Below are 24,188 nucleotides of genomic sequence, written 5' to 3' on the forward strand. Positions count from 1 at the left end.
GGAGAAGGGCGGTATATAAATTAAATTAATAATAATAATAATAATTGTTTGCAAGATTTTCAATTTGACCTAATCTGAAGGCAGTTTTATTTAAGGGGCTGTGCAGGGCAATGTTTAAGGTTGCCCACCTCATAACAATGTTCATAGTCTTGTGTTTCAATCTTAACGACTGCCAAAGTATAAATAGAACAAAATTCTGCTTATCTTTATGTTGGTGTTTCTTATTGGATCTGTGCTCCTATTCAAGCATCTATATTGTTCAGATAAGCAACACTGAAACCTATAATTGCACAGGTAAAATTTATATTATTAACTCCATGGACAAGTTTCTTTTCTTGAGGATCAAGGTTATGGACATACTTTCTTCACGTTGTTAAGATTTCTATGGCCCGCACTTCTCCTTTGATATTATTTTGAGATATGGGTTACCTTAAACCTAAATACTGTGCTGTTTAGGATTGGGTACATCAGATTTCATTTGGTGGACAGATTCCAGCTTAACCTAAAAAATCTGATTACTTGGGCATCATCCACTGAGCCAAGTTTACCCCGTCATCCTCCTAACTATATATTGATTTCGCTGTTGGGTCCTCTGACCTGACCATTGAAACAATTTGACAACTAACGCTGGAATGAAAAGTGGAGGGTTCAACTCCATTCCTGAATTATTTTCGGAAAGGGTAGCATATTCTAAGCATCACCTGGTGCTCTCTGACTGCTATTTACGTGGCGAATGTATTCTAAAGGTTGCTAGTTTAGATTTTAGGTAACGTATTAAATCGCAACCATTAACGGTGATAATTATAGAAGGTATACGTTGAAAGTAACGTGAGGCTTCTTTCGGATCGCCACGTGGTTCTCGGATGCAGTCCGCCTGGGCCTTCAGACTGCAGTGTCTGGAGACGTGCTCTTCCTTTAGTTTAACCGACGCCGTAACCCAGCGGCGGACGGGTGCCAACTCAGGCGTTGTAAACCATCTAGCAAGACTGGGTAGACAGTAGAACGCGGGGCTAAATCCAGACTCGTTCGCGCATTCGGGAAGCCCATCATCTTTAAAGCTTCCAACCACGAGCCTTCAAAGTGGGCCGAGTTTTACTTTACGGCGTAGCCTGATAGGGGGAAGGAGGGAGTGGAGCAGAATACGAACCAATGAGAGAAGTTGTCTCATGAAGCCAATAATACGGTTTGTCTTGGTTTCACAAGCCAGACAGAGAGGGAGGGAGGAAGGAAGGCGGCTGGAGCTGTTTCTCTTTGATTGATTGAGATTGTTTTGGCCACCGCGGTGGCGTGAAAGTAGCGGTGGGTTCCTCCTCCTCCTCCTCCTGCAGCCTCTGAGGTAGGTAGCGGTTGGGTCGGGGGACTTGGCACGTGGAGACTCCACGGACCTAAATGGTGGGGGCCGGGAGAATAGAGGAGCTGACTGATAGCTCTGGAGGAAATGGCGCATCGAGGGTGCGAGAAGTCCGGAATGACAGGGGCGCCGAGAGAAGCTAAGACTGAAATAACTTTAGAAAATGGGGGTTTGAACCAAATGCATGGGGAAACCGACCGATGAGGGAGAAGGTCTGTCAAGTTTCTGTCAGCTGTCATTTGCTGATACAGAGCCTCAGTGTATGGTATAGAGGAGGGCATGGTCCTTCGATAACACGGTGTGTTATCTGTAACGAAAATATTACAGTAGAACGAAGCATGGGATGGCGAAGAAACCAACCGTTCTTTAAATTCGTAAAAGCCTCCAAAATCCCAACATCTATCCAAACAGTGGCTACATAACTCCCTTTCCACCAGACTAAAAAGAAAGAAATCAAGGTCAGATTTGTGATAGGTATCTGTCAATGATTATAGATTAAGTAGCCTTTTTTTTTAAAAAAAGACCTCTTTGCAGAGATATCTCTGAATTATTCTCTCAGATGAGTCTTTGGATTGATTCAGCAAAGCAGTACTTATGAGCAAGCAGAAAAAAAGATTATGAAAAACTAAAAGTTTTTCTAAAGATTAGAGATGATAAATATATAGACCTGAAACACAGAAGTACATTTATCTTAATATTTTATTCAGATGACAGTGTAACAACCTTGTAAATTATTTTACAGAGGCATGCTTTATAAGTAAACAACAGTCTCTACAGTCAGTACTATTTCTGTATTGCAGACAAAATAGTGAGCTCACTGAAAGACTAAATTTTAATGAGGGACATCTGGACTTGCCTCCTTAGTTAGTATTCTGCCTCAGTTTAGGAATGCGAGGTGATAAAATAAAGCATGTTCAAACTTTAAAAAGCTTTATATAGTAAATATATTCACAAACTGACTTACATAAAATAAAATAAAGAATAGGTTTATTCCTTATTTATGCTAATTCATTACTATGCTATCCTACCAGCAGGCTTCTCTGGAGGATAGCAAAATTCAGAGCCATCTTTTAGAAGCGTCCAGAGGTGGGTTTATCAGTCTGAGCCAGAGCAGATCCACCTTGCACAAAACTGTGTAGAGTGCTTATATTTTTTAAGGAATATAAATACAGACCATAATGGTTAATTCAGCATAAATAACACTTATGTAGCTTGGATCAAGAAGGATAGTAAGTGTTATCTTAAATCAGTACTTAATCCCAAATCAGTAAAGTCACAAAATTCTTAAAAGCTGGATACAGAAGGATTGGTGAGATTTGTGTTTATACCATAGTATGTTGCAATCTCCTTAAGCTTAACTCGATGGAATCAAACAGTTAATTATCTTAGTTTGCTGGGTAGTTGCAAGAGTTCCTCTAGTTAGAGAAGATGTTGTGTGATCAAGCATGCAATTAGTATGCAGATGATATCCAATTATGCATCTTCACTTGGGCATGCTGTGGTGCTGTGGAGATCATGTCTTGGTGTCTGGAGAATGTGAGGATCTGGATGGGAAACAATAGGCTTTGGCTCAACTCTAATAACACTGAGTGGCTTTTGGTTTTAGAGCCTCCTGATTCTGGGAGCTTTCCACCACTTGTTCTGGATGCTATTACACTGCCTCAGATAGATCTTGTACACAGTTGGGGGGTGGTCCTCCTAGACTCACAGCTCTTGTTCAATGAGCATGTAGCCGCAGTGGCAGGAGGGATTTTACACAGCTTTGTGTTATGTATTAGTTGTGTTTTTTCCTTGAGGGCTCACAATCACTCATGTCTTAGTCACCTTCCGATTGGATTATTTTAACATGTTCTTCATGAGGCTGCCCTTAAAGAGCATTCAGAAGATTCAGCTGGTGCAAAATGCAGCAGCATAAGCAGTTAAAGATGTTGGTTGTTCTGCACATATGACAACTCTACTTGGTGAACTGCTTTGGCTATCAATATGTTTCAGGGTGAAATTCAAGACATTTGTGGTTATCTTGAAAGCCCCTCATGGCTTGGAGCCAGTTTACCTATGGGATTGTTCTCCTTAGTGGTGGCTATCCTTTCTGCTAGTTTCAGTAGGAGACAAATGCTCTGGATCACATTTGCAAGAGAGAGTCACTTGTTGGGACCCAGGAGGAAAATCTTTTTTTGCCAAGGTACCTGCCCTTTGGAACTTCATCTCCCCTGAAATCAGACTTGCCCAGATACTGCTGGTCTTTCTCTAGGCACTAAAACCTGATTGTTCTATCAAGCTTGGGGCTCTAATAGTATGAATGAGCTCATTTCATGCTTAGTTTAAGTGTTTCTGAGTGTCCTGGACTCGAATTACTGTGATTTTTAATTGTGGTTGTTTGTTTGATGGGGAGGCAGAAACAGAAACAACTGAGGGTATGGGCAGAATTCTGTTCTTCCCAGTATTAATGAAAAAATAATAAATAGTGCCATTTTCTAATTTGTTTATTTAAGAAAGTTATATTTTATTGCAGATTTGTATAACTGCCAGGGAGACTTAACATTCATCATCCTTGCTTTCATTTAGTGCGAGTATCATGAGGGCTTGAATGATTGGATGCTTGAGCTAATATTGTATTGATTATCGTTTATACTGAAAGATCTTTTTCTAGGCAAATAGGAATCCAGAATCTATGATTCTGTTGACTTTTAGAATCTCAGCTGAAAAATAGTAAATCTAGAAGCTATAGAGCAGTGATGGCGAACCTATGGCACGCGTGCCAGAGGTGGCACTCAGAGCCCTCTCTGTGGACACGCGTGCCATCGCCCCAGCCCCGCTTCCCCCCACGGCCTCCTCCTCACCAGCAGCACCCCCGAAGAATCACCCCCGAGCAGCCAAGAACATGGCAGCCGGGCAGCGGGGACAAGACACTGCACTCGTGCCCCATCGTGCGCAGATGATGCGGGATGTGGGCGGAAGGCGTGGCTGCCATGGTGCTGCTGGGCTGCCTGGGCAATCTGCGGCGGGCCATGGAGGCGGTGGGTGGCCCTGTGGGCAGATGGGGGGCGGGGCAGTTTTGGGGCACTCGGTCTCTAAAAGGTTCGCCATCACTGCTATAGAGTAAATCTTTGGTAAAGATTTCTTAATTTTGATCACATTACTAAGTTTATCAGCTTGATTCGTCTGAATTTTTAAGTAAAAGTCTACAAAATAGTATCTGGTTGCCACTAGTAAAAAGTTATTTCATTCTGGTAACATCCAAGGAATAATACCTGATAGGTTTCACTTAAAAATTGTATCTCTAAAACGTTCCATCAGCAGCACAAGAATATGGCATTTTTTTTAGAATTATTGCAACTTGAGATAGCAATGTGCCTAATTTTTTTTAGAGAGGAGATAAATACTTTTTTCTCTGTAACTTCCTGTTCTGCATGCAAAAAAAAAAGATATTTTTTTTTTGGTGAAGAACAGGAAATATGTAAGACTTACCATGCTGGCTATAAGAGTGTGTATTTAGGTAATCCACTCTTTGACTTGAATTGCCTCTCTAAGCTAAACTGAAATAGGCATTTTTAAAAAATAATCAGGTCATTTAATATTTTGAGAATAATTGTCATCTGCCATAGATATGGTTTCCTTATAATGATTTGCTCTTGCAAATGTTTCAGATTTTCTAAATGATGTTTTTATGTTTTCTTCAGCTAAGGATTGAACATTAGCATGATGCCTCTCTGCCACTCTGCAATAAAACATAGTGAATCAGCCATGGAGAGATGCCATTTTTCACCTACTGGAGGTCTGAGGGTATTCTTGCACTGGAAGGGTAAGGCAGAAGAACAATACCAGATATACATGAAAGGGACTTATTGTGCTGAAGAGATCTGCATTGATATTGCACAGAAGATAGGTAAGAAACAATAGGTTTTGGCTTGTCTAAACCTCTATTTGTGGTAGACATATGTAACCCCTATTCTTTTGATAAATTCCCTTTCAATTTGTAATTTAGAAAACTGGCCTAAAGAGATTGCTTGTTTCTCAGAAGGAAGAACAGAGCTATCTTCTGTAGATAAAAACTTTTGTTGTAGTTAATGTGCATTCATATTTACTGGCAAACTATATGAAGCTTTGAGTCTGTCTTTTTTTTTAACAATTACATAATGCTCATAAAATTGTTTTATAAAGATTTGGTTACTGCAGTAACCTTAACTGGAACTACCTAATACTTCATAAATAGGTCTTCCCTTTTAATATTGTTGAAGAGATTCCCCTTTCCCTTAAATCTTTGATGTACCTTATTAATACCTCGGTGGTAGGGTCATGGTAGTAATGTAAAAAAAAAATGAGGCATTTTTTTTTAGCAGGGTTTGGGGTTATTTCTGTAGAAAGAAGATGAGCTAAAGATAATATATGGTGTGTGTGTATTGTGTGTGTATTCTCTATACAAACTTTTTAATATAGTTTTTATATATATTTTTATTATACATATGGTATATATGTGTGTTTATGTATACAGTATGTATAATAAAATATATATTAAAGTAATATATGATATTAAAAAGTTCTCTTTCTTGCAAGAACTGAAGATAATCCAATGCAGCTGAGTGGCAGGAGATTCAAATAGAGAAAACCAAATGCAATTGAATTTTATTTGTATTCTAAGAGTGCCAGCTTAGTTATGGCATCTGTTTCCACAAGATGAAGTGTTGAGCAACAATTCGGGCAGTTCCAATCAAGGAAATAATTTTTATTCCCCATGAGTTCATTAATCAATGGCTACTAGTCAATAACCAGAAAGTTACAGAGAAAGGACTGCTGGTGCTCATATCCTGCTTTGGGGTTTCTGGTTGATTACTATGAGAAGCTGGATCCTGGACTAGGTAAGCCTTTAGTATCAACCAGTAAAACTAAGAAGTGACTTCTAGGATTGTGCCTAGCATGATATGATGGCATATCTGGAGGGTTTCTCATTTTTCTGTATTTTTTATTTTTGATAGGAATCACACCAATCTGCTTCAGTTTGTTTGCACTCTATGACCCAGAGACCAAACTTTGGTTCCCTCCCAACTATGTCTTTGATGTTGATAGTGACGTCAAGATCACTTTGCATTTTCGTATGAGGTAGGAATATTCTTTGCTTCCATGTGTGTTCCACTTTGTTTTGCCTGCACATTTGGGGTTGTGATCTCAGAGGAGAATACAGTAGTTGCTACAAAAATAGTTATTGGTTGAAGATACTAGAGAATTTGTATAATTTTAATGTGCTGCCTTTCTTTTAATGTATTTAACCAAATTGTTAGTTAAATAGTTAAATTTAAAGAGCTGTAGAAGTAATTGATAAGCAATTTCCAGACTTTATGGAAGAATTAAGAAGTGATGATAATTTTTATTCTTTAGTCTATAAGAAGTTATGGAACTACTGATTTATATATATGACAACATACATTAATCTTTATTCTGCCTTTCAAAGATAATTTCAGTTAAGTGAAGTTCTAGTTAATGCAGAATTAATAATAAAGTAGATAGATCCTTGAAGGGTAGAATGAGACAGCTAAAAGTTTTCTAAATACCCCAGACATATTGCATTATTATTTACAACCTATGAACAGTCTAAATGTCTTAATTCCCTACACTTAATCATGTGGGTGTATTTTTATTTTGTGTATTCTGCTTTCAAACTCTGAAAGGGGAATTTTTGTTATGCCCTCATACAATATATGAGAGTAAATGTAAAATATATTTTATTTCTTAATAGCATAAATAATTATGATAAGCAAATAGAATTGTGGTGGAACAGTATACTGTGATATATAAATATGAATTAGAATGTGAAACAGTAGTGCTGAAAAAAATATTTCTGTCTTTATCCTCTGAAGACACCTTTGATTTGCTGATTATTATACTATACATCTACAAATTAACTAGAGTGCTGGCAAGGTTAAAACAAGGAAATGGGCTGATTTTGAAGGGTCTGTGATTTTTAACGTAACCATTACACCTTGAAATAATTCTTACATCATCAGATATATAGTGCTGAATCTATTGCAGATGTTTTGTAATCTATAACGCTTACCTATTACATATAATAGTGATATAATCTACCAAAGTGTTGTATCAGTCAGTTTTTTGATAACCTGCAAACCACAGTTGTGATGAGAACTTTGTTGTGGTCAGACTATTATCATCAACATATCAATAGAAAGCGAAGAACATTTTTCCAGGATAGATTGTTTCTCTTATGGACTTACGTATTCTGGAATGGATGGTATGGAGTTTGGCTATACATGGAGTCCTTAGTTTACGAGAGCAATTTGGACCAGTATTGCTGTCGCTAAGTGATGTTATAAAACATGATCACATTGCTTAGCAATGTATTTATTAACCTCATTTATATGAGATTATAGTATCTCATAAGAAGTTACTCTGAGTGGCATAAAACAATAAAAGCAGCAAATGTATGAAAACTATAATTATAAAAGTATAAAGTAATTATTAAAATAAAAAACACTATTAAAATTTTAAAATATATAAATCACATGGAGAGAGTAAAAGATCAACCACAAGGGAGCCATCTAAAAATGTTTCTAATTCCCTGGTATCCTCAGACCTGATGACATAAATAGATCTTGAGAAATTTCCAGAATGGTAATAGGAATGGAGCTAATCTGACTTTGGTGGAAGAGAATGTTCTATCGTGCAAGCGCCATAGCAGAGAAAATGATTGCCCACATTAACTGAATCCCATGGTCATTAAGCAAGGCAACTTCCTGCTGGCTTCCCACAACTAAAGTCATTGGAGAAACTGACTTTAAACACTGACTTTCAAACTCTGCATCAAATGGGAGATCAAACAGGTTCCTTATGAGGCTAGCTGACAAGTTTATCATCCAAAAAATAGAGGAAAGAACTAGAGGGACAGCTATACTGGATCTAATTTTTACTAATAGAGAAGAAATGATAGAGGATTGAAGTTGCAGAAAATTTGGGAGAGTGATCACATGTCATATAGAATTCAATATAATGTAGGCAATAGAACATAATCAAACCTTTAAAGTCTTAGACTTTAAAAGAGGTTATTTCAATAAATTTAGAAAGAGCTTGGGAGGATTCCATGGATGAAAACCTTAAAGGGGAGATCAACTCAGGAAGCTTGGGAAACTCTGAAAAATATGATTGTAAAAGCCCAGCCCAGCATAATGCCACTGAAAAAGAAAAGTAAGAAATCCAAGAAGAAACCAGCATGGTTGCACAAAGAACTCTTCGATAAATTGAAAGATAAAATGGATAAGTATAAAAAATGGAAAGAGGGACCCATAACTAAGGCAAAAACTAGCCCATAACTGAAAAGATAGTCAGAAAAGCAAAGGCACAGAATGATGTAAGACTTGCAACAAATGTCAATAATAATAATAAAAAGATTCAACATATAAAAAACAAGAAAAAAAGTCAAAGAAACAATTGGTCCACTAATGGGAGAAGATGGCAAGGAAGTGACAGGCAGCAGGAAGAAAGCAGAGCTACTTAATTCTTTCTTTGCATTTGTCTTCACACAAAAAGAAAAAAATAGCCTAAAACAGAACCATAAAAGACAGACTAGGAATTCAATTTAAAATAGGCAAGAAAATGGTAAGAGAACACTTGTCCACTCTAGACGGATTCAAATCATCAGGACCTGATGGCTTACATCCCAGAGTTCAGAAGGAGCTGATAGACATGTTTCCTTGAAGATGGTTGGAGGTTTATTCAAGTTCTTTTTTAAAAAGACATTTAAAAGTTGCAATCAGTATTAAATACAGATTTGCTGCTGTTTGAGTCATTTCATTTGGGGTAATTTTGTTTTTATTAATGATAAATACATTTTTTTTAGAAATGGGATTATTCTGCAGTATTTTGTTACAGGCCTTTCTTTTTCATAGTAAATAAAGTAATTTGTCTAAGGAAATCTACTTGAGTATAACCCTTCAGGCTTTTCAAAAGTGCAATAAAATGGCTTTCTTCAAAACATGTTTATGAGGTCAGAGAACCTGAAGTATTGTTTTTATTTGTAATATAGTGGAATGATTGGGATTGAATAATATTTTAATGCAGTACTATGACATGTGGAGAGCTTTATTTGCTTTGTGTATTCTGAGTGCCAAGAATATTATGCATTTGTATTCAAAATCCATAATTTTCCTTTTTTCTAGAAGTACTAGGTGTGTGTGTATGTTTGTGTGTATCAGTTGTGTTGATATTCTTTTTTAATATTGTACTGAATAATAAAGTTTTGTATAAAATTATAATGTTCAGTGACTCAAAAGTAGGCCATTAGTATAATGAAAAACTCTATCAAATGCTACTGCAGCTTTAGTTTCATAGCAGCCTTGCATTTGTGTGTTTCTTGGTCAATGTGGTTTGACCACATGTTTTGAAACAGTTAGCTATTTCTTCCTGAAAGCATTGTACAGAATGAAGAATAGTTTTTTGTTTGCTCTTTTGAATCAAGAGCATAGTGGTTCTTAGTTTGGCTTTCCTTCAGTATAGCTCTAACCTATTTTTCACAATTATCTGGTATACTGAGACTGCATTTTAAACAAGAAAACACTTTTAAGAGGACCATAATAGAGATGCAGTTAGTCTCTCTTCCCTTGCCCTTTATCCCAATTTAAATCCTATATCAGTTTAACCATTTCATATATCCAATGAAATTAGCTCAACTTCATGAAAGTTTATGCCTTTTGATACTGTTTGTTAATCTGGAAAAAGTGATGTCAGATTCCTTCACATTCTCAGAATTTATGCTACAGCTATTATGGTCAAAAGTAAAAGGAAAGAGGAAATCTGCTTCAGTTTGATAGGCAGGGGGCAAATAGCCTGGCTAAATCTGAAGTATTCATATGATATTGCTGTATTGGCAAATACAGATAACATTTATAGATTTAATACCAGAGCAGGATTGTTGGGTTTTTTAAATATAAAGTCTTGCTCTTGATAAAAGCTTTCATTCATTCAAGTCTTCTCTTGAATAAATAGTTTAAAATTTAAACTTAAGATTTTCCCTGACTAATTAATAATTCTTAGTTTTGTGCTGCCTTAAGATCAGACCAATATATAAATTCCTTAGATAAACATTTACTTACCATTTATATATTTATTCATGTGGCTTTGTCAAAAACAGATCATGCCAGACAAAATTTATTGCGTTCTTTGACAAAGTGTCTAAATTAGCAAACCAGCAAAATGATGTGGACATAGTATACCTGGACTTCAGTAAGGTATTTGACAAAGTAAACTACAACCTACTTCTTAGTAAGATAGAAAAATGTTGGATAGTTAGCACCACCACCAGATGCATTTGTAACCGGCTGATCAATTGCACTCAATGTGTAGTACTTAATGGAACTACATCTACATGGAGGGAAGCATGCAGTGGGGTACCCCCAAGGTTCTTTCTTAGGCCCAGCACTCTTCAACATCTTCATAAACAATTTACATGAGAGGATAGAAGGAGAACTCATTAAATTTGCAGACACCAAGCCAATACATTAGAAGATAGGCTCAAGGTCCAGACTTGAATGCTGAGCTCTATTGAATAAAATGCAATTCAGTGGTGAGAAAAGTAAGATTTTACACTTAGGTTAAAAGAACCCAAATGCACAGGTATAGAATAGGTGGTACCTGACTCAATAGCAGTAACAGTGAGACGGATCTTGGAGTTCTAGTGGATAATCACTTAAATATGAGCCCGCAGTGTGCAGCAATAGCCAAAAATGCCAATGCAATTCTAGGCTGCATCAACAGAGAAATAGTGTCAAGGTCACATGAAGTGTTACTACTGCTTTATACTGCTTTGGTAAGACCACACATGGAATACTCCAACCAGTTTTGGTCACCACAATACAAAAAAGATGTTGAGACTCTAGAAAGAGTGCACAGAAGAGCAACAAAAATGATAAGGGGTCTGGAGGTTATGCAGAGAATGCTTATGGTTTTGTATAGCTTGTAAATTTCTTTAGAAAGGATTTCTATCAAAACCCTTTCTTTAGAAGGATTTGTATCTAGAAATGTGCTCTTTTATATACATACATATTTACATACATAATACATGTCATTATAGGTGGTCTGTCCCACATTTGGAACCTTTCATCACTCCTCTCTAATTGTCAGAATCTTTCAGGTTAAAGAATTGAATTGTTACACTGCATATTTCAAACAGGCAGGCTTAATTCTAACAGTTGCTGATCAGACACTGTTTTTTTTATTTTGAGGTCTCTTGGCCCATTTTTTTCCTGCATATTCTTATTTTGTTCTATCAATTCACTACAGAATTATTTTTTTGCATATTTTGAATGTTGAACATTTTTCCACCCCAGAACTCAACGTTGCATTTTCCACTATTCTTCAGAATATAGTATGTAACTATCACAAACCTAAAGATATCTACTTTCTATCCACAGCAACCTAAAATGCTGCCGATTCAAACTTTCTGATATATATTTTAGTGCATAATGAAATCTATACCTATATGTATGAGCTTCACCCTGGATAGAGTTGTGTAATTAATAACTATGGAATGAGTTTCCCTTCAAAACAGTTCCTACTCTGCTGGTATTTCAAAGAGCCCTAAAGACCTGGCTCTTTGCCCAGACCTTTGGCAGGGACTGATACTTCCACCTTGTACCCTCCTAGATCTGTTTCTTTTGCCATCTTTGTTCTTTTGTCTTATGTTGTTTTTATCTTTTTTGTCTTTTTTTTTAATTCTTAAAAATATTTGTAACAATTGTAAGCCATCCAACTGGATTCACAGGGAGTTAGTGGCATCTAAATTTCATAGAATATTATTATTATTATTAATAGTAACAACAAGATCACTAGATCTATATCTCTTTACTTCTATCTAGCGGTTGTTCAGAATTTTGCAGTCTAGGTCTGGTAGTTTTAATTTAGTGCATTCAATTGAAGATAAACCTTGCAAGGGCAAAGGCACATTGCTTGCTTTATGCCTACTAAGGTTATATTTATAGGCAAGCTATTCAGAAACATAACTGTTGCAGCACTAGGATGCTAGCAGAATGTCATCAGCATAATTCCTCTCTTGCTACTGTCTTGGAAACAACTGAATTAAATAAATTGTTACCAATTTGCCAGAGCTACAATAATTCACACCAGTAGCTATGAGAAGTAGCTAAGAGAGCTATTTGGAAGCATTATCTACAAGACCTGTGTGTTGCTTTAGGTTTCCGTAGTACATGTGTATACAGGCAACATACTGATAAATCAGTCTTGTCAAGCAGCTTTAGTTAAACTCTTAGAAGATTGCCAGTACTGTTTGTTCAGGGCAGTAATATATTAAGATAGCTTTGATAGGGGCTTCTGAGAAATGCATATTAGCTGTCAATTGAATTAACCCTTGAGAATTGTGCCACTGTTCTTTTGTTATTTCTTAGAATGCTAATTGATATAGCAATATTAGCATTCATATATCACTATTTTAATTACTCACATGTAGATATTATATCCTTTGTTCTTCCAGCAGTAGACCATTTTAATCTTATATTGTTGTTAGGGATCTAACTGCTTGATACTACAAATGAGTTCATTGCTGAGTTTACTCCTGCTATTTATCACTTTGCAACTTACCTCTCTTGATATTATTTTAAAGTGGTTACATTTAAAATATTGCAAAAAGTGAAGTGGTACAGACCCTGTTAAAGTTCTTATTAATATTTAGACATATATGATTACCAAATCAGAAGGACTCAAGGGGTTTTTATTATTCTTGGATCTCATTCAACATATTGATTAGCCATCTACTGGGGATGGTGTAGTGACTCCTGAGGCATGCAGGGGGTTGGACTTGATGACCACTTAGGTCCCTATTCTATGATTTGGCCCAAGGCTGTTGAGATTCAGGCAGTTACAGGTTTATGAATAAGTAAGTAAAATATTCTATGATTTTATGGATAATGTTGATAAATATGACATGCAGATGCTTCATATTTGTAATAATTACTAATATTTCATATTAAATGCTGTAGATTTCTTTGTAGACCCATTGGACTGATTGCATTATTGTTGCTCATACAGATACTATTTCCGAAACTGGCACGGGACAAATGACAAGGAGCCAGCCATATATCGCAGTATTCCTCACTTAGCTGACTCAGAGGACAGGTCATATAGGAGTGAACAAGGCAATGCCATCCTGGATAAATCATCATTTGCCTATCTCTTTGAGCAAGTATGGCATTTCTTTTGATAGTTCATCCATTTGGATTAAGCCTAATATATATCTGGAGCATTGTAGGTTGTAGTTCAGGAGAAAGTAACTGGAAGAAAAGCTTCACGAAAAGTTGGGATGGTAGGACTGCATAAACAAGAATAAATACAAATGGTGATTGTACAAAATATTGCATAGTGAAAACCAAGCTGTATGAAACAAATTGTGATGAAACAGGGCATCTATCAAACTAGAGCCGGAAAAGTAAGCAAACTGAGCTACATTTTGAACAGACAGTAAAACTGTCTGATAATAATCTGATTCACCCCGGGATAGAGTATTATTCCATATTGCAAAAGTGAAGAATACCTGTCCAATATGAAAGTCTTGCTAAAATCTAGTTCATTTGCTTAGTTCGAGGATTCATGCGACCAGATGACTCTTTTCCTGTTGACTATTGGACCTAGAAGATATATTTAATATGTGAGAAAAAAGTTGGAAATAATGTTTGTTTACATTTGAATCAAAATGGTCCTTCTTAACATTGAGATGGGCAACTGTAGAGATGAAAAATTCCATTGTTGCAAAGAAAGATCTTTACTGAGCTGGCATTTGGCAGCTTCAGATTGGGGCAGGTATTATTGAAAAACAACTGAAAATGATCAGGATTGGATTTCAAATATGTGGCCAAACAGTAATACCTTCTAGAAGAGCTTTCTTGTTTATCTTCATTGTTGTGCATCTATTAATAGTTTTTACATATTTACTTACATATTTATTCCCCTATTCCTTTTCAGGGTAGGCTATGATATAGAGCAAAGATGTCAAACTCGCGACGTCACATGACATCGCGTAACGTATCGGGACAGTTTTGCCATTGTCAGCAATGGGGTGGGCGCGTCTTCTGTGTGACGCGTCTGGCCCAAGGGCTGGCAGTTTGACACCCTTGATAAAGAGTCAATCCAAGAATTCATTACTAGTGTTTTATTGAACATATCACTAGCATTCTCATAGAAATATCTGAAATAGCATTATAGCAGTCATCTATCTCAGTTTTATCTCAAAATTTCTGTCAATATTTGTGTTCATTTTCTTTGCTCTCATCTTAACTATTCCTTTCTCTTTGGGGCTTCATTCCTAGCAGTTTTTCTCTTTACAGTTACACATTATGCAATCATTCTTATTTTTTTACAGCAAAGTTTAGTATTTTGTACAAGGATGAATGTTTTGCCTATGTAAAATTGCTATGCCAATCTTTGGCAATATTTAAGTTAGATCCCCAGTAGGAGAACAAGAATAATTCCCAAGGAGATAGATCTCAGGTCTATTATTTTGGAGGTTTCTTTTCTTCATATTATTTTGGATGATTCTTTTTTTTAGGGGAAATATGACTTCATCAATGATGTTGCCTCCTTAAAAGACCTGCACACTGAGCAGGAAATTCACCAATTTAAAAATGAGAGCCTGGGAATGGCTGTCCTGCACCTGTGTCATCTTGCACTTAAGAAAGGCATTTCTCTTGAGGTAGCAGAGAAAAAAAGGTATTGTCATTATTTATGAAACTGCATCTTTGTTTAATAATGTGCTTTTTAACCATGTGGTCCAAAATTTATTTTTAAAGAATTGTGCATATTACTTATTGAATTAAAAACACTATCATAAAACATACATGTGTTGGAATTCTTTAACTTACACACTGCTACTGATAGTTTTATATATTTTATATGTTTCACTCGACAATGAGCCTCATTTTGCAATTCCAAGCTATGATTCCATTAAACTTTATCTATTATGTGCTTTCTAATAATAGAGAATATCCTGGATGGAAAAATAGCAGTTAGATGTATCAGTTAATGATTGATTTATGATTACAGGCAAAATTGTAAGGTAAGCAATGCTCATTTGCCTCAACGAAAATAATATTTGGAGGCAGATTGGGAGAAAGAGAAGAAAAGAAAGTAAGAGCAAATTTGTTTACTTTGTTCAAAGAAGGCTGAAAAATCGGCTCATTTATGTAAATTAAATACATTAAAAATTAAATGGAGGGCAAGAACTCTACCAGTTTCTACAGTTTTCAGTAATCATCTGATGTTGGGGGAGATTGGATGGAATGTACTATCAATCTATGTATCTTTCTAATTTTGTCATTTGTTTTACTGAAGAAACATATTTATACCTATGAAATGTTCCTTGCAGTTTCAAAGAGTGCATCCCACGGTCCTTTTGCCAACAAATTCAGCAGAACAATTCTTTGACCAAGTTCCGCATGAAGAATGTTTTCAAGAAATTCTTGCAACATTTCCAGCAGCACACATTGAGCACTGGGAAACTTACAGAACAGGATCTCATGCACAAGTACCTAGCTACTTTGGAAAACCTGGCGCCACGTTTTGGGACTGAGCTCTTTGCCGCTGTTTCACTGGAAACAGTTTCAGAGGGTGAGAAGGTCCCACTTTATATCAATGGTGGTCATACGCATCTGGAGAACTTCTCTTCTCATGGTAGCAGGCCTGTCACACATGAAGTCTTGGTCACAGGCATTAATGGGATTCAGTGGCGGTCTATCCCTACAGAGGTAGGATTATTTGTGGATACGTCTTCATGTAATTCTGGAGATCTCAGCGTATTATTCCTGGATCTTATGGAATACCCTGAGACATACACAGGAGGGCAAGTTGGTTAACAATATTAAAATAGCAGATGTGACCAGGTGATTAAAGTCCTCCTCCAACACCCTTTTAAAAAAGACATTTTGATCATACTATGCATCTTGACATTCATTAACACATAATACTCTGGGAATGCTTAATTTTATTCATTCCAATTAAAAGTTTAAATTTCAAAGATTTTGTCAGGAAAACTGGGTCAAATGAAACTTGAATCTTAATTAACATAGAATTCTTAATAACAGCCAAAATCAGTTCAAAATAAAGCTTTAAGCAAATGCAGTTTAATATTCACCTATTTTTTTAAAAAAACGTTAAAGGGTATGAGAAACAAAAGAGCCTCTGCATAGATCACATATTTGATATTACTAACAAGCCATTGAATTCTGGGTTTTTTTATAAGCATTCTTTTCTTTCTACTTGACTTCTGTCTAACGTTCAGGTTATAGATTGGTAAACTCAAAACATGCTTATATAAGTTTATAAGCATGTTTATAAAAGTTCATAAAAGCTAATTTGCTTTTATAAAGGTGTTATGCTGCTATTCCTGTTTTGAATTATTCTCCCCTATAATAGCATGATCACCTACATACTAGTTCCTTAATAACGGAAGTTCAGCAATAGCCCAATTGACAGCTTAGTTTCCAACTTATAGACAATGCAGATCCAGATCACTTTGAGGACCATGTTTGTAGTATGGCTTATAAAGTGCTAAGTTTCTGCAAGTGAAGAATAAAGTGGAATTATTCAAATTTTTAATGTATTAGGTATATGCAAGGAAATGGATACCTTGATTCTGCATCTTTGGAAGATGGTATATTAAGACTAATTGATAGAAAGACTGTAACATAATTATATTAGAATCTGTCAATGCTGTAAACCAGTGATGGCATACCTTTTAGAGACTGAGTGCCCAAACTGCAACCCAAAACCCACTTATGCATCATCAAGTGCTGGGTGGGTGTGGCCCATTGGGTAGGCGTGGCCCATTGGGTGGGCGTGGCTGCGGTGGTAATGGCAGACTGGGTGGGACTAAAAAGTTCAATCAATCAATTTCAACTTTGCAAGATCTTTTTTTTTCCCGCGAGAAGTTGAAATTGACTGAACCTTTTTTTTTTTTGCACACGGTGGCGGAGGCCTAAAGCAAAAAGGTTTTATAAAACCCAGCTGAAGGCCTAGGACTGGGGCGACGGCACGCGTGCCCACAGAGAAGGCTCTGAGTGCCGCCTCTGGCACTCGTGTCATAGGTTAGCCACCACTGCTGTAAACAATGGATGTTCCCGCTCTGACAACTGATGAAAATTACAGCCATTTTCTATTTGCTTTTAACATGCTTTTTCTGGTATTTAGAAATCAGGTGCAGAAGAGGGGGGGTTGGGATGAAAGCTCAGCTAGCCATAATAATAACGCTGCTTGTGGGAACCCAAGGACAAGCTGATAACGTTTTGGCGGGCTGGGGAGAAAGCCCGTGTTTTAGGCTAATTGGAGAATGTGATTTATGACAGCTTATTGGAGTGGGAATTGCACTTTGTTACTTTGTATCCAGGGGAAGGGAATTTAGTTTTTGGGTTCAACTATGTAGTGCCAATACTTTGTTTCCTGAATAAAATGTTCTTTAAGGAAGAATTATTGCCTTGAAGTTCTTTTGATGGGTTTCATCTATCGGAACCATGACAGAATCACTGCCAAAGATTCCAAAACTCACTTTAAAATTCTTCTTGCAGAAATTACAAAGTCAGCCCCATAAAATCTATTTTGGGAGAAAAGTCAAGACTAAGGACCACAAGTCCAAGCAGGCCTACCAACCAGTGGAGCCACATGAAACTAAATGGGCACACTTTTGTGACTTTCAAGAGATCACACATATTGTTGTCAAAGACTGCAACATCTGTATTCATCGCCAAGATAATAAGTGTCTGGTAGGTGAGAGTGTGTCCTCCACACAATTTTTGTATGGAGTTATTTATGACATGTCTTTTTGATGAATGTTATAGATAATCAAAGAACAAAACATGAATATTGAAAGTTAAATGTAGTTCACATTATTTTTACTGTGCTGGAGCTGGTCATTTTTTATCTATGTTAAATCTGATGGCTTTGTATAAGGCAGTGAATGTGGTATTAACTGAATTGGAGAGGAGGATGTGTAAGCAAAAATATTGGTAACAAATAGCAACACATTTGTACAGATTCCCTGAATAAAATGTACAGTTTCTTGTGGGCTTTTATTTTGGCCCTGTAGCTCAGGACTAACAATTGTGCTTTTCCTTTTTTTTAAAAAAAAACACAAATACAGGAATTGACTCTGTCATCCCATGAAGCTGCTCTCTCCTTGATTTCATTAGTAGATGGTTACTTCAGATTAACAGCTGATTCTAGCCATTATCTGTGTCATGAAGTTGCCCCACCGCGATTGGTTATGAGCATCCAGAATGGCATACATGGACCCATGCAGTAAGTAATCAAGCCTCCTGTCCTCCATGATCTGGTTTGAAAGGAGGGAGCTTCCACATCATATCTAAGTTTTCTCTTCCTAGGGAAGAATTCATTCTGGCTAAGCTGAAGCGTGAAGGGCAAGAAGATGGGCTGTATGCCCTCCGTTGGAGTGTCTTTGATTTCAACAGATTGATTCTATCAGTACTGAATAATGGCCAAGTAAGAGATGGGAGCATGGTAGTGGGATTGTTTGATTCTGTAAACCAGCTTTCCTAAGCTTGTATTCTCTGAATGTGTACTTTGCTTTTCAGAAATCCCAACCAATAAATATTTTTGAGAATTCTGGGATCAAATGTCCATGCCTCTATAGAGTGCAAGCTAGAGAAAAGCTACATAAATTTTTGTTTTAATGTTCTGAAGATTTTTTTAAAATAAGTAAATAATACATTTTAGCAACTTCCTAGATATAAAAGCAGCATGTTTCTAAAATAGGAGTGCAAAAATCCTCAGTTAATGTAAATATAGGAAATTGCCTTATATCAAGTCAGATAATTAGTTTTTATCAAACCCAGAACTGTTGACATGGATTCACAATAACCGTCCAAATTTTCAGACAGAAGCTTATCTAGCACCATGTGGAAACTTCTGCTCCTGTAAAATGTGCTCTACCGCTAACGTGGACTAAAGAAGTGCATGACAAGCTTTGTCTTGTTTGGGACATAGGTAGCCAAGATCTTTCTGTAGGATTCTGTGGAGCTCAAACTCTCTACCAGGAACTGAATTCAATTTCTGTTAGCAGGTTTGAACCTCAGAAAAAAGTATGCCTGATAGTACCCTGATGAATCCCAAATAGAATGAAAGTGGTCCTGTACTGCCTCTTTGTGGTCAATATAAATAGAAAACATACATTACATAAAAATAGAGAAACCATCCTCTTCCTCCTGACAGTGAAGTTGAAAGATATGTTAAACTTTGTATATGAGAATATAACGTAATGTAGCATTTGTAACTCCCTGATCTGAGAATTTCAGAAAAGGAAGGTGGACCATATGTACCATTCTAAAAATCAATGTTATCCACTAAGTTATACCTTCCAACTATCCATGGAAATGACTTCTTGTTAGAATCATGGTAAGCTGCTTCCAGAACATGCTACTGACTAATCATGTAAAAAGGTATCCATCTCTTAACTTTTTTCCTTTTTTTTCCACCAGAGTATCAGTACCCAAGGTAATGCAAACCATAGACAGTTCCGGATTCAGAAGAAAGGAAATTCCTTTGTACTTGAAGGCTGGGAGCAAGAGTTTCCTAGTGTCCAAGAACTAATAAATGCTCTCAAAGGCTGTACTCTAAAATCTGGAACTGATATCTTCAGTTTGAAGAGATGCTGCCTCCCAAAACCAGGAGGTACACAGCACATCAGAATTATCTTCTCCCACTGCATAGGCTAACAGTGAAATTTGTCCAGTGAATAAGATGTATCAGGTCATAGTGATGTACTACAGAAAGAGGAAACATCAGCAGTTATAATATGTTATCCTTAATGTGAATACAGTCTACATTTAAACCTTTAGCATATGTATCTGCATTTGCCTTGATTTAGCAGATACTTTTTTTTATTAAATCAACCCCCAAAAAAACATAATGTCAGTCTGAGGTGCTGGGGTCCTATGTATGTGAAAGGAAGAAAATAAAACTTCTGGTTTTAGATCATTTTTTTAAACACGTTTTATTAGTTTTCCAGTTTTACATCCAAGTATTTAGGAAGCAGTGTGGTGATTGGGTAGTCAATAGTCCAGTAACAAAATCTTTCGTACATGTCTCAGGTTACATCATCAAAAATTCCCTCTCTATTTCCCTTGATTGTTATATCACATTCAAATTAATACATTTCTAATTATAACTCAATCAATTAGGGCATTTATCAATATATTTTAACTTATACATATCCGTGTCCTGTTTTTAAAGTTTACCTAATTTCAATTATAGTATTCCAATTTAGCCTTTAATATCCATAATATTTAGATTTCGGGTAACCCAAAGTTCCCTTATTTCATTACAAAATAGTTGTCATATCTAAAATATACATATTGTTTACTTAAATACATTATTACTTTATTTCACAAATATATTGTATTTCTCATCCTAATACCTCATCACTTACTAATGAAGTATCCTTTATTGTCTCAATCCAACTTCTGTATTATAATTCAAAACTATATTCTAATAACTAATTTTCATTTCCCTTATAAATCTAAGTCCTAAATATTAAATCAATTAATATCTTTTAAAATCTCCTTAGCCCATTAAGTAAGATTTTAGGCTCTTCCATTATAGGTCAAAAAAGAAAAAAAAATCCCATTTTTTAAGTCTAACTCTAGCTTTCTTTTTGTGCCAAGCAGGCTTCCATACCAGTGCCTTTAGATCCTCAAGTGGATCTCCCTTCATTCCTACACATGTAATTTGAATCAAGGGAGACCAGCCAGTTATCAATTTTTCAAAGGAACTGGCCCCTTTATAGTCATTGGATTGTTGCCCTAATAGTTCAAATCTCCATGTTTGGTTTAGAATATTTGTCGTCAGTTCAGTCTGGTCTTCTTCTTCTTCCAGTTTCATCTGACTTGAGTAAGAGGTCATGTCCAATATTGTGATTATTGTTGGATTGTCTAGGTTATCTAGGTTCTCAATATGCTGTACTTGTTGATCTTTAGCACCTTCCATCTTAGTGTTGCTTTCTTCAGTTTCTGTTGCTTTTTGAATTACAGATATTTTAGTTGAAATCAAGGTTTAACTATCAAAGTTCTCAGTAGATTGTGCTTGTTCTTTAAAGTCTTCTTTGATATTAATTTGTTCCTCTTCTGTTGCTTTTTGGATTGTAAGTTCATCAGTTGAAATCTGGGCTTCATTTTGTAACTTTAAAGTGGCACCTTTGTCTTTCAATCTTGAATTCATTAGCTCAGTAGCTTCAAGGATTTTTTCAAGTATAACTTTATAATTAAGTTGTGGGTAATATTCCTCCATTTCTATGGTGTTTACAGATAGTCCTTTAGTGGAGACTATTTTTGATTAAAGTCAGTGAATGTCCACCTCCACTATTCCTAGAAGTTGTTTTCACCACCCAGCTGTTTCAAATTCTTATCTTTTTTAGATAGTACCAAGGACAAATCTAGGCAGTTAGGTCTCACAGTCAAAAAAATTCACTTGCTATACCAGGCTTCGCCACAAGATGTCCCCGATAGCATGTAAAGTCTTTTTCCAAACTCAAGTTAGGCTTTTATCCAGCTAAAAATTTTTTTTTCCAACTTAACAAGTAAATAAGGTAATAGGTCCCCTTAGAAATGGAACTTTTTGGGACCCCATATATCCAAAAAGTGCAAGTCCAGTTATTTAATTGCTTAGTTGTTCTTTTCTTTCCTTTTCAAAGCTTTATTTTCCCAAAGTAGGCAGACACTGCAATGTTAAAAGGGGGGAAGAAATTTCAAGAGGCTTTTACAGGAACATAGTTGGGATACAAGAAAGGTAAGGTAAGGTCTCACCCAATTCTTCCGCGGTGCTTTCGTTGTGCTTGGTGGTGATTTTGGCTTTCAGCTGGTATGGCTTAGTGATCGGCCATGTTGATGGCCGATCTTTTCTCTGTTGGTCCAAAGGAGCTGCCTCGGATCAAACGGAAGGGCTGCCGCCCTTCTGCGATCTGTCAAGGGTCTTCTTCATGGTCGTCACCCCTCCAGGGCGACTTTTGACCCTTTTCAGAGTCTCCCGACAAAGGAAAACTGGACAGTGGAGAGAGCGCTCCTCTCAGCACGTCCACCAGTGGCGCAATCGCCTGGTTTTAGATCATTTTTAAATACAGTTTCTCATTTCTCAAAAAATAATTTCTATAAACTCTTAACTTAAAAATGTCAGATTTAGAATGAAATTATGTCTGTTTTATGGTTTCATAGCTAAGATTTACAGAAACAACAGTTCCTCTATTTAGATAGAAGCTATTATTCATTATCTTTGAGTTTGAAGTAAGAATTGCCTCTATCTTGCCTTTAAGTTTTTATAGTAAGAAAGCATCTATATTCCACAAGCAAGTGACATAGACCATTTTGATATGTGCAAAATCTTTAATTTCAAAACATTTTTGAGGGTGAAAGTCACTAAATATATTCCTTTGAATAGGAAAAGGATTATTTTGATTCTGCCTATTTATTCTTATTACATAGGAAAGACACATACTTGTATTCTTTTTTCTTTAATATAAGTTTCTGCTGAGGTTTATTGCAAGTATTTTGCTGTTTGTTTGTTTGTTTGCTTACTCATTGATGTGTTAAATCTGGGATTTATAGAGCTCTTTAAAATAATAACTGGCCTATTGAGTATGATCTTAGAAGAAGAGAGAAGGCAAGCAGTTGGGCAAAAAGCATGCTACAAACGTGTTCCAGTTATATTGTGATTCTTCCTTTGCCTGGCCATTTTTATTAACTATCCTAGGGAGACATTCCTGGAATGAGTCAGAGGAAAGAAAGTTGGAAAATACAATGTTCAGAAGCCTCTTCCTTCCCCATCCAACAGGACTATTGTGGAAAATTGTTCTAAGAAAAGATTACAGATTTTTGTGTGTATGTGCGTAGTATGTTTATGATGATTCTGAGTAGGATTTTCATAAAGAAAGATGGAGGGGAAGGGAAGGGAAGGGAAGGGAAGGGAAAGGAAGGAAGGAAGGAAGGAAGGAAGGAAGGAAGGAAGGAAGGAAGGAAGGAAGGAAATTAGAACATTCTGTCAACTAGCCTAGGAATCCCATGATAAAGTCGAACCTGCTAAATGGCCATATGACTGTTAATTGAATGTACTCTTTGCATGTTTTGCCACCATTCTATTTTTTATTTTTGTTTTTAAGTTAAATTGGTTGTTTTAATGGTTTTATTAGTTTGATGGTTTTATTATGTACCCTTTAAAGAGTAACTATGTGAGAAGGGCAGCTATACATATGTAATAAATCAATAAAGTCAATAATTCTGGTAGTAAAGAGTTCAAGAAAAAGAATGAAAATATAAATATATAACATCATAATAGCCTCTATTGTTTTGCAGTGCAGGCATTTAAAATTAAATCTAATTGATAAAAACTCTATCAAGATAGATCAGCATGAATACAAGATGTATTTCCTGGGCTGGGCATTTTATAGATATGCTCCAAATAATCTTAGAAAATCAACTCCATTGTATCCGGGCACACCCCATAGCTTCATTTGTAATGGCAGTTGGAGGAGAAACTGAAGAGGTCTGGATTGCCTTGGCAAGTCCATATGCTATGAGGGAGGGTAAAGTTGCCAGAACAAGTATCTAGCAAAATGTACTGTTTGACATTAACATGTCGGCAGAAATAGTGACTTTCAGGAAGAATTGTTGATTGAATACTTTCAGGAACAAATTTTTAAAACATCTGCATAATAATTTTTTATAATTAAGTGCAGTTTCTAGGGTAGCATTAAACAATTGTTATCCATGCTAATTATTTTCTGAGAATGAATAAAATTGCTAAATGTTCTGATTTTGTGCTACTGTTTTAGTGTAGT

General features: G+C 36.2%; 1 protein-coding gene across 1 annotated transcript in view; it reads left to right on the forward strand.

Moving 5' to 3' along the window:
• The first annotated feature begins 1,206 nt into the window (after positions 1-1,206).
• The window catches only part of TYK2 (tyrosine kinase 2), a 39,679-nt gene continuing 16,697 nt past the window's right edge, over positions 1,207-24,188 (forward strand). The window contains exons 1-10 of the mRNA XM_015813917.1: positions 1,207-1,336; positions 5,032-5,237; positions 6,325-6,448; positions 13,394-13,547; positions 14,907-15,067; positions 15,723-16,101; positions 17,917-18,111; positions 18,489-18,646; positions 18,730-18,847; positions 19,843-20,035. Of these exons, the coding sequence (XP_015669403.1) occupies positions 5,051-5,237; positions 6,325-6,448; positions 13,394-13,547; positions 14,907-15,067; positions 15,723-16,101; positions 17,917-18,111; positions 18,489-18,646; positions 18,730-18,847; positions 19,843-20,035 (1,669 nt within the window). The 5' untranslated portion in view covers positions 1,207-1,336; positions 5,032-5,050. The remainder of the gene's footprint in view (positions 1,337-5,031; positions 5,238-6,324; positions 6,449-13,393; positions 13,548-14,906; positions 15,068-15,722; positions 16,102-17,916; positions 18,112-18,488; positions 18,647-18,729; positions 18,848-19,842; positions 20,036-24,188) is intronic.

Source organism: Protobothrops mucrosquamatus, unplaced genomic scaffold (assembly GCF_001527695.2).
Source record: "Protobothrops mucrosquamatus isolate PMUCROS unplaced genomic scaffold, P.Mucros_1.0 scaffold202, whole genome shotgun sequence".
In the NCBI taxonomy this organism is placed as follows: domain Eukaryota; kingdom Metazoa; phylum Chordata; class Lepidosauria; order Squamata; family Viperidae; genus Protobothrops; species Protobothrops mucrosquamatus.